Source organism: Nomascus leucogenys, chromosome 16, assembly GCF_006542625.1.
Source record: "Nomascus leucogenys isolate Asia chromosome 16, Asia_NLE_v1, whole genome shotgun sequence".
Lineage (NCBI taxonomy): Eukaryota > Metazoa > Chordata > Mammalia > Primates > Hylobatidae > Nomascus > Nomascus leucogenys.
The window spans coordinates 86720521-86735147 of NC_044396.1; the positions used below are offsets into that span (position 1 = coordinate 86720521).

Genomic DNA, 14627 nt, shown 5'->3' on the forward strand with positions numbered 1-14627 from the left:
TTACATCTAACTTTCTTCCTCACTCCTGCTTCCTCTAAATGGGGAGAGGACAGGTCCGCTCATGAGGCCTGTGAGGGGCTGGGCATGCCATGGACACACACCCTATTAGCTGACGGTGGTGACAAAAGAAAGAAATACTAACTGCTGCTCCTTATTCACCCACCACTAGCTTCGGGTGCTGCATCTTTTTCGTTTTTCACTTTATGCCACTAACAGTAACTTTCAGAACTTCCTAACTTCCCAAAAACTTAATCTTCTGTCAGGCATGTTTCTCTGAGAACCCTGGGAATGACCAGAGGGACTTGTTAACCAAAACATTTTTTGTCTGGAATCTCTCCTTGTTAATGGTGTCCGACAGATGATGAATAGCCAGCCTATTTAGAAATGTCAGTCTGAATATTCCCAGGAAAGAGCCAGTGAATTATTAGTGTGGCTGATGAACTCTGCAATGGGACACTGACTGCTATGCACTGGGCTTCTGCACAGGTGCCCGGCTGCTGTCCTTTATCTTAGGGTTTTGTGAGGATCTTTGCAGCGGTTCCTCATGTGCTATATGTTTTCTCTGCCTGTGGGGACCTAATTACAGTGCCTGGATGGTTTCTCTGATCCGTGCACCTGCTGCATCTGATAACCACACAGTGATAGATGTCCGGACACTACAGATAAGATGCATCTCACTTTGCACATTGACTGTGAACCCAAAGGATTCTGTGCAAATCAAAGCTTTGCAATGTGAATCCTTGTTCCAGGTTTATAGGAACAGTTGGAAAATGCTGTTATATAGACTTATTTATTAATCATGTATGTTAGAACAACAGCTTCCTTTTATCATGTTCAGTGTGCCAGGCATCATCTTAGGTCCTGTAGGTATATTCTTTAACTTCACCCTCACAGACCCCCTTGTAACCAGCATATTTCTCTTCATTTGTCCAGATAAGCAAAGTGAGGCTTGGAGAAGTAACATCGTTGGCTTCAGGTAATGCAGCCAGTAGGTGCTAGGGCTGGGTTAAACCCACACTTGTCTGACAACGAGCTCATGTTTTTCACACTGTTGAATACTGCCACTTCCTTTCATTCATTCATTCGCTCATTCATTTGCCAACCAGACACTGGAAGACACCTACAGGGGGCCAGGTATGGGACTTCAAAGACACAATCTCATTTGAGCATATCTACAACTGGACACTTATTGTGACTTCTGGTTTGGAAATGTGGATTTTCTAGGTTTCTGCTATGCCCACGGAGCAAATCAACATCAACAAGTGTGTCAGAAGGTATCCTACCCCGCCCCCCAGCCCCCTTACCATCTCCGGTTTTGCTTGAGTTGGGGGGTTCAGGTGTACTCAGAGGCCTAAGGGGAATAATAATCTCATCAACATTAACCCCTTCTTCCATGTGCTTCTCTGAAACGTGGGAGAGGAGTTCCGACTGATTTGGTGAGAAAAGGTTACAACATTTACACATAAAGATGGCCGTGTTTTCTGTAAGAAAAAAAAAAAGGAAAATATATTATTTCATCTCCACATAAACAATTATTACTTCCAGTTGCCAAAGTAAATACCGAAAGCTGCCCTTCTGAGCCATCACCAGCCTCTACCAGATTGTGTCCCTCTGGCAGTCACCTCGACAGCAGGCCACTCACTTTCATCTTCAGGGAGCTCCAGGGGCCAGAAAGTTCTTTATTCAGTATCTCAACCCTCAGTCCTTCTGGATAGTGTCTAATACAAACCTCCTTGTTACCCAAATCTACTCATCAGCCCAGATTCCGGGATAAGTACAGCCAAGTAAAAAACAGATATGCGGCTGGGCGCAGGGGCTCACGCCTGTAATCCCAGCACTTTGGGAGGCTGAGGCGGGCGGATCACAAGGTCAGGAGATCGAGACCATCCTGGCTAACACAGTGAAATCCCGTCTCTACTAAAAATACAAAAAATTAGCCAGGCGTGGTGGTGGGTGCCTGTAGTCCCAGCTACTCGGGAGGCTGAGGCAGGAGGATGACGTGAACTCGGGAGGTGGAGCTTGCAGGGAGCCGAGATCGCGCCACTGCACTCCAGCCTGGGAGACAGAGCGAGACCCTGTCTCAAAAAAAAAAAAAAAAACACAACTTAAAAAACTAAATCCTACCCCTCAAGTGAATGAACTGCACACTGATGGCAATTAAGGAGTCTTGCTAGATTCTCTCAAATTAGGTGCAAGGAAAAATTGACCACAATAGCATTTCTCAAGAGCCAAGCACCTTTCAATGAAACGATGGGAATTTGTTGCCTCTTTAAAGCCACTGAATTCCTATTTAAAGCATTCTCATTGTTCAAAAAATTTACCAGTAGTTCATTATGTTCATCTCATTATACTAGGTAGGAAGACATAATAAGGGAAATAAAACACTCACTTTTTAGACTGATAAAATAATTATAGGTATATGCAAAATATTAAATTCAGATTCAATAACAATTAAAAGCCAGATCTTTGTATTATTATTTTTACATTTAGACTGAAAGGAAGTAGCTTTGTCCACTGAAAAGGACAATGGCTTCGGAGCCAAAAGGCCCAGGTTAAATTCCCAACCCGTCCCTAAATGCTGGAAAGCTGGAGACCTCAAAGCAGTCATCTGTCAGTTGCTGCAATCCATAGGAACTTTGGGGATGGAACATGCGTATTCAGCAGCAAGAACCCAGCAGACACTCAGAAAGCACAACACTGGCTCGGCACAACTCTGCACCCATGGCATGCCCTTGCCCAGCAGCTGGACGGCTGGCAATCCACACGCGGCTCCCCTGAGCCTCTCCCCCTCACCAGCCTCCTGGGGAGTCTCAATACTGCCTGGAAATCACGTGCAACTTCTACGCCATTTACTGCCTGGCGATGCTGGACAAATACATGGCAATCATACGAGCTCTGTGCTCCCTGGTGATGGTGAGCAAGTATCTCACCCTCCTCGCTGCTCACTCTCAACAGCTGACCTTGCTTCATATCTCACTGGAAGCAGCCAGAAAAAAAACTGCCTCTGCCACCCCTTCCAGCCCGCCTGCGTCTTCAGCTGTCTTCCCACCTCCCTCCTGCTGGCTTGAAGGTGGGCATAGTGAGGGGGACACAAGGTGTGCGGGTGAGGGCAGTGGCCCACCCCAGAGCAGGGCTATCATATCTCTGATATTGTCTGGAATTGCTGGTTCATGGAGATACTAAAAGCAGACCAACACTTCATTTGTGTGATCATTACTTTCAAATTCTCTAAAGATAGCACATGCCTGATTGCCTGCACCCAGGAAGATGCCCCCACAGCCCTGTGTGAGAAGGTTACTAGACAAAGGGTGCATGATGCTTGTGTGTGTGGAATTCACTCTCTCCGATGATTGTTCTCCAGGTCATCAATTCTTCCCTCTGTACTAGATCTTTCCATTGGCCTATAAGCATACTCTTATTCTCCTATCTTAAAATGAAAACATCTCCTGATCCCCACTCCCCCAACCCATTTCTCTCCTCTTTACAGTAAAACTCTCCTACCAGAAAGAGGAAATAAGGAGGAAAGGCAATAGGTCAACTCAGCCTTGCTGGCGTGAAGGTGGAGCCCTTGGAAGGCACTGGAGTCCCGGGAGCGAGCCCCTCCCTGGGTTCACAGAAACACTTTCTCTGTGAACTAGCAGGGAGGTAACGACCTAAGAGAATTCTTTCCTACCAACAACACATGAAATCAAAATTTAACAAAGCAGAACATTGCTTCGTCAATGAAAATCTCTCACAGATACTGCCAATTAATATTGTTTTTTCCAGGAAACGTTCTATTCCTAAGAAACCCAAAATGCTTCCCGAACAAGAAGAGATTAGAGTAATATATTTTTCTTCATAGGAGGCCAAGTTGTTTCCAATGTGCTTCCTGCTAATCCTACAATAATCCAATGATTTAGGCGGAAAGGGGTTTGCAATCCCCAGTCCAAAGGTAGGAAACTGAGGCTGAGAGAGGAAAAGCAACTTGCTCAAGTCATTATGGGCAAGAGGCAGGGACCAGATTCTCTCCTACCTGCATTTGACACGAGTTATGTTTGGCTACAGCCCATGAGCTGAGTTCCTCCAAGTTATAGCTAAAATACTTAAGACTCTACACCCAGCAGCATCTGAAATAAAACTCATTAGAGCAAAGAGCGTAATCCCCAAAGCACATGTCAACTTCAGATGTGTTCATTTCAGCGACCATTGAGCAGTAACCACAGGTGGGCCCAGACACTGGAGACAGAGATGAATCAGGCATGAGATCCAGGCCCTGCCACAAGAGGAGGCCACCATCTCACTGAATAGATAGACATGTCACAGCACAATCTCATTTAATGGTTTTCACTGAAATTATTTCATAGACATGTCACAGAACAATCTCACGTAATGGTTTTTACTGAAATTATTTCCCAATACCTGTAAGTATTCTTGGTTCCTAGGATGCTCTCAGGAAAATGGGAATTCTGTGACATGTAACAGAGCTGAACTTCTGGGGACCACAGGGCTATTACAACGGGTCTCCTAGTTCAAAGGTACACAAAGCACTGCCTAGAGATTACATAAATAAAACGATTTTGCATGTGTATATGACAAAGTGTTGGAGACTACTGGAAATAAACTACTGCTCAGCTATTCCACACCACCTGAAGGCCTGAGGACCCTGGGTGGCACCTGGCCTTGGCCATCTGTTATGAATTTGCATAACACATGTCTGTGTGCTCAGCTCTCTCAGGCAGGGAAACTGGACCTGGAGCTCCCGAGGTGGAGACAGAGACAAACACAGCAACCTGGAATGACTCTCACATAACAGAAGGCTCTGCCACGTGACGTGGGCCATAAGAATGGGGTGATCCCGATCTGGACAGGCTGCCATGGACAGGAGAGGCTTCTCAGACGAGGGACAACCAGAGCTCAGTGCTGCAGGGCAGTGAAACCCCAGGAAGGGCACATGGGCAGGAGACATGCAGGCTCAGGGAGGAAACACACAGAGTGCCATGGAGGCGGGAGGTAAGGAAATGAGTGGATCTGCTGACAACACAGGGACCTGTGCCCACAGGGACAGAGATCCCCAGCACAGTCACTGGGCAGGCACTGGCAGCTCCTGAGAGAGCCAGGAGTCCACCAGCAGAGCAAAGGCAAGGAGAAACTGTGTCTGAAGGGGCTGGCCCCAAAGGAGAGGCCCCACGTGCCTGAGCTGCGCCAGCTCCCCTGTGTGTCCACACCCTGGATTCTGCATGGCCCCATCACATGGCTCCCCCTAGAATGTGAGGTCACTGGAAACAGCATCTGGCTAGCCTTGGACACCTCGGTGCACCTGGAGGACAGCAAGTGGCCATGGCAGAAAGAGGGAGGGAGAAGGAAGGAGTACATTGGCCCAAGACGGGTGGGACTGACACCAAAGAGCCTATCCAGGGATGAGAGCAGAGATGATGGCCTGAGACACAGGTCTGCAGAGGAGTCAGGCCAAGCAGGCATGACACCATCACTGACTAGACATGGCCAACAACAGAGACAGGGGAGGGAGATGTGCTCCCAAGGGAGCAAGGACAGGTCTAATGGGCAGGATCAGGTGGTTTTGGGCAGGACATCAGCATGCAGATGCCTACTAGGAGCAGGCAGCGCAAGACGGGGTGGGGTTCAGCTACAGTGGGGCAGAGAAATGGAGTCAGCATGCAAGGAGGAACATCAAGCCTAAAGATGGAAAGTGTCAGGAAGCCAAATCCTTCCAAAGGCCCTGTCTCAGTCCATCCGAGTAGCTATCACAAAATGCCACGACTGGGTGGCTTATTAACAGAAATTTATTTCTCACAGTTCTGGAGGCTGGGAAGTCTGAGATAGAGGCACTGGCAGAATCAATGCTTGGCGATGGCTGCTTCCTGGTTCATAGCTGGCACCTTCTTGCTGTGTCCTCACATGGTGGAAGGGGCAAGGTAGCTCTTTGTGGTTTCTTTTATAAGGGCACTAATTCCATTCACAAGGGCCCCACCCTCATGACCTGACCACCTCCCAAAGGCCCCACCTGCTAGGCCATTACATTAGGGGGTAGGTTTTGATCTATGAATTTTAGGAGGAAACAAACATTCAGCTCATAGCAAGCAACAAACAGAAGTCCTTAGTGACAGAGAAAGCCCTTAGGGAGAAGGTGGAAGAGAAGAGGGGCTGCTCCTGAAAAGTGCAGCAAGAATGGGGAGGGCAGGCAATGGATCTAGCCAAGAGGAAGACACTGGTAACCTCAAAAAGTGAGATTTCCCTAACATGGCCACAGAGTCGCACAAGGTGGCTGAGATCAAGGCAGGGATATTCAGAAAGTAGGCACCCTCATCAGGCCTGGGGAAGGTTTGCTCTAACAAAAGGAAGCATCCTTTGGCCGGCTGAGTGACAATGGCTACCGCCAAGCACTGGCTACACTGGACAAATGACCTTTACCAGCTTTCCAAGACTTCCAAGCCTTTGAGTAAAAGGCCAGCATCTATGTTAAAATTACAAAATAATAAGAAGTCTGGTCAGCAGGGAGGCGAGCGTGCAGAAAGAGTGTGCAGAGAGCATGTAAAAAGGCCAGAGGGGAGGCAGCCCAGTGTGTCCTGAGCCTCTGCATCTCTCTGGCCTGCAAGGCAGCCTCTTTTGGGTCATCCGCCCACAGAGGACTGCTCAGAGGTTTCCAGGGAGTCTGGCTTTCAGGACCAGCCCTACGCCCACGACCACTTCTCCCTACAAAGTTGTTCTGCAGCACAGACACACACGCACAGACACGCACAAGGGTGGTGGAGTCTGCTGCTCTCATGAACGAATACTGCCATGGCAAAGGGGCCAAGAGCCTCAAAGACACTCGCTCATAACTTCTGACCAGTGGTTTTCCTCCTTGAGATCCTGCCTTCGTGATCATCCAAACCTAGAACCGGGATTATGCACTAGGATATTCAACACACAAGCAAGTTCCCAGAAGCAACCAAAGTGCTCAGCAGTGGACAAATCCTGACACTCACAAAATAAATTATGATACAGCCACTGAAAATCATATTTCAAAGAATACTGAATGGCACAGGGAAACGCTCCTAATGAACACTAAGTTTTAAAGAATGGAATACTCAGCCATTTGGTATGAATACAATTTTGTTATTAATGGATAGATATTATTTATGAATAGATGGAAGGAAGGAGAGCTGGCCAGGATTAAAGGAAATATACCAAAATTTTCACTGTGAAACTTTTTTAAAAAATAATTTCTGCCTGTAATCCCAGCGCTTCGGGAGGGCAAGGTGGGCGGATGACGAGGTCAGGAGTGCGAAACCAGCCTGGCCAATATGGTGAAACCCCGTCTCTACTAAAAATACAAAAAATTAGCCGGGGGTGGTGGCATGCACCTATAATCCCAGCTACTCAAGAGGCTGAGGCAGGAGAATTGCTTGAACCTGGGAGGTGGAGGATGCAGTGAGCGGAGATCGTGCCACTGCACTCCAGCCTGGGTGACAGAGCAAGACTCTGTCTCAAAATAATAATAAAAATAATAACATCCGTATTTTCTACAATGAGTCTAAACAACATTTAAAAATCAGAAACACTGCGAGGCACGGTAAAGGATAACACAGCAGATCCAACATGGTTCAGGAGGATCCACTCTAAGCTGCTCAGGCAAGGATGGTGTCTTATTCAAGTCCATGTCCCCAGCCTGGCACATGATAGGTGTTCAACTAATGAGGAAGCTGAGTCGCACGCTGCAAATCATGAAGACCGTGAGCAGAGGAAAGGGGAAAGCCTTGGCTGAAGTGCCTGGGAAGTTACGGGTGGAGGCACTTGAATGGATCTTGAAAAGTAGCCAGACCTGCACAGGAGGTCACAGAAGGGGCTCCCAGACTCCAGAATGCATCAGGCATCACCCCCGACCCCACCCCTCCGAACACTCCCTCATTCAATCCCCCACCTCTCTGCTGGCCGGCCCATGATCCCCACTCTACAATACAGGACGGAGGGTCAGAGAGGCTGACCTCCCCTCAGCCAGGGAAGTGCAGGGGCAAGCAGAACCCGGATCTGCCTGACCCAGGCCCAGGGCTCCACAGTGCCACATGGCCTGTCCAGGGTCAGCGCAAGTGAAGAACGTATGGCCACACAGAGCCCACAAAACCACAAAACTCCCCAAGGGAGCAGAGGTCTTGGACACAGGGCTGGTCCTGACAGCCAGGCTCCCCAGGGGGGCTCTGTGCTGCTCCTACCATTGCAATCCCATATTTAAAAGCAGCCTGTTCCAAAAGCCCAGGGCAGAGAGCATGGTGCTCCCTTTTCAACAGAACATATGAGTGCCTCTCAGGCCTCCCACGGGGAGGGCAGCTGCACTCGTTGGGGACATTCATAAAGCAGCGTATAAACGGCAAAATGCCAAAGCACACAGAGAGGGCGCCGGGTCAGGCTGCATCCCCCAAATATTAAGAATTGTTAATCCGCCAAAATAACAACAAAGGAGCCACTTTTGTTTTCTATAGTGGACTAATATGAAAAAAATATATCTTGCACCCTGAAATATACTCATAATTATGTTGTCAGCTAATCCTGATGAAGATGCTATAATTTGGATGCATTTTTAGGCCCAATTACTGTGCACTCATCCTTATCAAAAGAATTCAAAGGGAAAATGACATATTCAGCACAAAGAAAATCACGAAAGTTTGGGGTTTGAGCATTCAATTCCTAGTAACCATTTGCCAGGTTTTAGCCAGCTACTCTGTACTATTAAAATGGAAAATCCTAAAATAACTGTACTAATAAGTCTTCATTTCTGATCTCTGATTTGTAAACACTCCCAGCCAAGAACAGCCAGGTTCTGTCTGCAACCTCTGACCTCCCTGCCTGCTCTGGGACCTTGGGACAAGCAAGGTGTTTCGACCCAACTCCTTCCAGAAGGCAGCTAAGAACTGGAATATGAATTCATAGGCCCCGAGGGGAAGACTGAGTCCCTTGCACTTAGGGAGGGTTCCAGGATGCAGCAGGAGGTGGCCACTTCTCTGGCCATGGGCTGCAGACATGATCAGATGGAGTTGGCCTACTCTGAGGGACCCCTCCCCAACTTTCAGGCCCTCAAGGAAAGGGGTGACGAGGGTTAGTTGGGCCTTGAGCTGGAGTCACGGATGCTCACAGCCAGCTCACATCCAGCCAGCTCATAGAATGCTCTGGCACCCTGCACATGAGGCAGAGTGTCCTCCTCTTGCTGCTGCTGTCCTCTGTACATCCACCTGGTGGGAGTCTCAAGGGCAGGATGAGTGGAACAAGACAGGGTTCAGGCTTTATGGGGTCCCCCAGCCCTTACAATGGCTTTTAATATTTCCATTATTGTTTATTACAAAAGGTACATAGGAGTACATGCTCATGGTAACAGTAAACAGAACAGCAGTCTATAGAATACAGACAGCCCCCGAGCATCCCCTCTGAGAGTCAGAGCATCACTAAGCATAGTGTGGTGCCTGTATCCTTCCGGACCTTTTGCTGTGCATCACGGACAGAGAGAGATGGACAGGAGAAGGGGGATGAATATCACCTTCACAGCAGCAAAACCTTGTACAAACCCTTCCCCACTGGGGTCTCCAGAGCCCTGTGCCCCTCCATACCCCTCTGCCTCCCCTGAGGTCCTGCAGGCTGGGCTTGACACAGAAGGACGACAGAGGAGGTAGCTGGTATTGTTGACATGGAGGGTCTCAGGGGCCTCAAGTAAAAACTCAAAATACACTACCCAACAGGTAACAGAGCACCCCTTCCCATTCCCAGCTGGGCTAGTGTCAGAGAAGGCCTAGTACAGAGCCAAGACTTTCACCAGCATCCAGCAGTAATGAAGCTATCACCGTCCACTGAAGTGTCACTGGAGGCCCCATGGAGGGTAGTACTAAGGCACCCTTGCCCCTCCTAGCTAGCATTGGTATCAGCAGCAGACACCCAGTTGGGAGCCTGAACTCCCACCCCCATCCACCAGTAATGAGGTGCACTTTTCTCCAGGCATCAAAGAGACTGAGTGGGGAACCTAAACTTCTACCCCCCACTGGCAGTAACAAGGCAGTACCCCCTTGTCTTCACCAAAGCAGTGTCAGGTGGAGCCTGCTAAAACCGAAGATTTAAATAAGATCCAGAGTCTCTTAACATAATACTGAAAATGCCCAAGATTCGATTAAAAATCATTCCTCGTGATTTTCCAAGAGCCAGGAAAATATCAACTGTAATGAGAAAAGACAATTAACAGACACCAATACTAGGTGGTACAGATGTCAGAATTAGCTGGCAAGGGCTTAAAGTAACCATCACAAAAATGACTTCACGATCAAGGATAAGCCTGTCTACAACAAGCGAAAAAACATTGTGTCTCAGCAAAGAAATCAGAGATATAAGAGAAAACCCAAATAAAAATTTTACAACAGAAAAATACAGCAAGAACAAAACCTTCAAAGGATGGGCTCAAAGCAGAATGAAAAGGAGAGAAAAATAACACAAAAAAGAGATTGAAAAAGAAAAGAACAGTGCCCCAAGGACCTGTGGGACTACAACAAAAGATTAACATTTGTGATATGAGTCCCCAAAAAAGAAAAAGAGAGTAGAAGTGGGAAAGTATTCAAAGAAATTATAGCTGAAAACTTTCCAAATTTGACAAAAGATATAAATCCACTAATTCAAGAAGCTGAGCAAACCCCAGACAGGATAAACCCAAAGAAATTCATGCCAAGTGCAGCCATAAAAAAGAATGAGTTCATGTCCTTTGAAGGGACATGGATGAAGGTGGAAACCATCATTCTCAGCAAACTAACACAGGAACAGAAAACCAAATACCACATGTTCTCACTCATGAGTGGGAGCTGAACAATGAGAACTCATGGACATAGGGAGGGGAACATCCCACACTGGGGCCTGTCAGGGGCTGGGAGGAAAGGGAAAGGAGAGCATTAGAACAAACAGATAATGCATGCAGGGCTTACAACATAGATGACAGGTGGCTGGGCGCGGTGGCTCACGCCTGTAATCCCAGCACTTTGGGAGGCCAAGGTGGGCGGATCAGAGGTCAGGAGATCAAGACCATCCTGGCTAACACAGTGAAACTCTGTCTCTACTAAAAATACAAAAAAATTGGTCGGGCGTGGTGGCAGGCACCTATAGTCCCAGCTACTTGGGAGGCTGAGGCAGGAGAATGGCGTGAACCTGGGAGGCAGAGCTTGCAGTGAGCTGGGATCGTCCACTGCACTCCAGCCTGGGCAACAGAGCGAGACTCCGTCTCAAAATTAAAAAAAAAAAAAAAACATAGATGACAGGTTGATAGATGCAGCAAACCACCATGGCACATATATACCTATGTAACAAACCTTCATGTTCTGCACATGTATCCAAGAACTTAAAGTAAAATAAATAAAAAAAAAAAAGAGGGGGGGCAGCTCCAAGATGGCTGAATAGGAACAGCTCCAGTCTACAGCTCCCAGTGTGAGAGACGCAGAAGACGGGTGATTTCTGCATTTCCAACTGAGGTACCGGGTTCATCTCACTGGGGCTCGTGGGACAGTGTGGGCAGGACAGTGGGTGCAGCCCACCAAGTGTGAGCTGAAGCAGGGAGAGGCAGTGCCTTACCCAGGAAGCACAAGGGGTCAGGGAATTCCCTTTCCTAGCCAAGGGAAAGGGTGACAGACAGCACCTGGAAAATCGGGTCACTCCCACCCTAATACTGCACTTTTCCAATGGTCTAAGCAAATGGCACAACAGGAGATTATATCCCACGCCTGGCTCAGAGGGTCCTATGCCCACGCAGCCTCACTCATCGCTAGCACAGCAGTCTGAGATCGAACTGCAAGGTGGCAGCAAGGCTAGGGGAGGGGCACCCACCATTGCTGAGGCTTGAGTAGGTAAACATAGCCGCCGGAAGCTCGAACTGGGTGGAGCCCACCACAGCTCAAGGAGACCTGCCTGCCTCTGTAGACTCCACCTCTGGGGGCAGGACATAGCCGAACAAAAGGCAGCAGAAACCTCTGCAGACTTAAATGCCCCTGTCTGACAGCTTTGAAGAGAGTAGTGGCTCTCCCAGCACGGAGTTTGAGATCTGAGAACGGACAGACCCTCAAGTGGATCCCTGACCCCTGAGTAGCCTAACTGGGAGGCACCCCCAAGTAGGGGCAGACTGACACCTCACACGGCCAGGTACCCCTCTGAGACGAAGCTTCCAGAGGAATGATCAGGAAGCAACATTTGCTATTCAGCAATATTCACTGTTCTGCAGCCTCCACTGCTGATACCCAGGCAAACAGAGTCTGGAGTGGACCTCCAGCAAACTCCAACAGACCTGCAGCTAAGGATCCTGACTGTTAGAAAGAAAACTAACAAACAGAAAGGACACCCACACCAAAACCCCATCTGTATGTCACCATCATCAAAGACCAAAGGTAGATAAAACCACAAAGATGGGGAAAAAACAGAGCAGAAAAGCTGAAAATTCTAAAAATCAGAGCACTTCTCCCCCTCCAAAGGAACGCAGCTCCTCACCAGCAAGGGAACAAAGCTGGACGGAGAATGACTTTGACGAATTGAGAGAAGGCTTCAGACGATCAAACTTCTCTGAGCTAAAGGAGGAAGTTCAAATCCATCGCAAAGAAGCTAAAAACCTTGAAAAAAGATTAGACAAATAGCTAACTAGAATAACCAGTGTAGAGAAGTCCCTAAATGACCTGATGGAGCTGAAAACCATGGCACGAGAACTACATGACGAATGCACAAGCTTCAGTAGCCGATTCGATCAAGTGGAAGAAAGGCTATCAGTGATTGAAGATCAAATGAATGAAATGAAGCGAGAAGAGAAGTTTAGAGAAAAAAGAGTAAAAAGAAATGAACAAAGCCTCCAAGAAATATGGGACTATGTGAAAAGACCAAATCTACGTCTGATTAGTGTACCTGAAAGTGACGGGGAGAATGGAAACAAGGTGGAAAACACTCTTCAGGATATTATCCAGGAGAACTTCCCCAACCTAGCAAGGCAGGCCAACATTCAAATTCAGGAATTACAGAGAATGCCACAAAGATACTCCTCAAGAAGAGCAGCTCCAAGACACATAATTGTCAGATTCACCAAAGTTGAAATGAAGGAAAAAATGTTAAGGGCAGCCAGAGAGAAAGGTCGGGTTACCCACAAAGGGAAGCCCATCTAACTAACAGTGGATCTCTCGGCAGAAACTCTGCAAGCCAGAAGAGAGTAGGAGCCAATATTCAACATTCTTAAAGAAAAGAATTTTCAACCCAGAATTTCATATCCAGCCAAACTAAGCTTCATAAGTGAAGGAGAAATAAAATCCTTTACAGACAAGCAAATGCTGAGAGATTTTGTCACCATCAGGCCTGCCCTAAAAGAGCTCCTGCAGGAAGCACTAAACATAGAAAGGAACAACTGGCACCGGCCACTGCAAAAACATGACAAATTGTAAAGACCATCGATGCTACGAAGAAACTGCATCAACTAACGACCAAAATAACCAGCTAACATCATAATGACAGGATCGAATTCACACATAACAATATTAACCTTAAATATAAATGGGCTAAATGCTCCAATTAAAAGACACAGACTGGCAAATTGGATAAAGAGTCACAACCCATCAGTGTGCTGTATTCAGGAGACCCATCTCATGTGCAGAGACACACACAGGCTCAAAAATAAAGGGATGGAGGAAGATCTACCAAGCAAATGGACAACAAAAAAAGGCAGAGGTTGCAATCCTAGTCTCTGATAAAACACACTTTAAACAAACAAAAATCAAAAGAGACAAAGAAGGTCAGCACATAACGGTAAAGGGACCAATTCAACAAGAAGAGCTAACTATCCTAAATATATAGGCACCCAATACAGGAGCACCTAGATTCATAAAGTAAGTCCTTAGAGATCTACAAAGAGACTTAGACTCCCACAGAAGAATAATGGGAGACTTTAACACCCCACTGTCAAGATTAGACAGATCAATGAGACAGAAAGTTAACAAGGATATCCAAGAATCAAACTCAGCCCTGTACCAAGCAGACCTAATAGACATCTACAGACCTCTCCACCTCAAATCAACAGAATATACATTCTTCTCAGCACCACATTGCACTTAATTCAAAATTGACCACATAGTTGGAAGTAAAGCACTCCTCAGCAAATGGAAAAGAACAGAAATTATAACAAACTGTCTCTCAGACCAGAGTGCAATCAAATTAGAACTCAGGATTAAGAAACTCACTCAAAACCGCTCAACTACATGGAAACTGAACAACCTGCTCCTGAATGACTACTGGCTACATAACAAAATGAAAGCAGAAATAAAGATGTTCGAAACCAATAAGAACAAAGACACAACATACCAGAATCTCTGGGACACATTTAAAGCGGTGCATAGAGGGAAATTTATACCACGAAATGCCCACAAAAGAAAGCAGGAAAGATCTAAAATTGACACCCTAACATCACAATTAAAAGAACTAGAGAAGCAAGAGCAAACGAGACCCAAAACCTAGCAGAAGGCAAGAAATAACTAAGATCAGAGAAGAACTGAAGGAGATAGAAACACAAAAAAAAAAAACCTTCAAAAACTCAATGAATCCAGGAGCTGGTTTTTTGAAAAGATCAACAAAATTGATAGACTGCAAGCAAGACTAATAAAGAAGAAAAG

General features: G+C 46.9%; 1 protein-coding gene across 2 annotated transcripts in view; it reads right to left on the reverse strand.

Annotated features, from left to right (window-relative positions):
* Window positions 1-14627, reverse strand: part of ZFAT (zinc finger and AT-hook domain containing) — a 234782-nt gene that overhangs the window by 180534 nt on the left and 39621 nt on the right. For both annotated transcript variants that reach the window (XM_003276274.3, XM_003276277.4), the window contains exon 2: window positions 1305-1481. In XM_003276274.3, the coding sequence (XP_003276322.2) occupies window positions 1305-1481 (177 nt within the window). The remainder of the gene's footprint in view (window positions 1-1304; window positions 1482-14627) is intronic.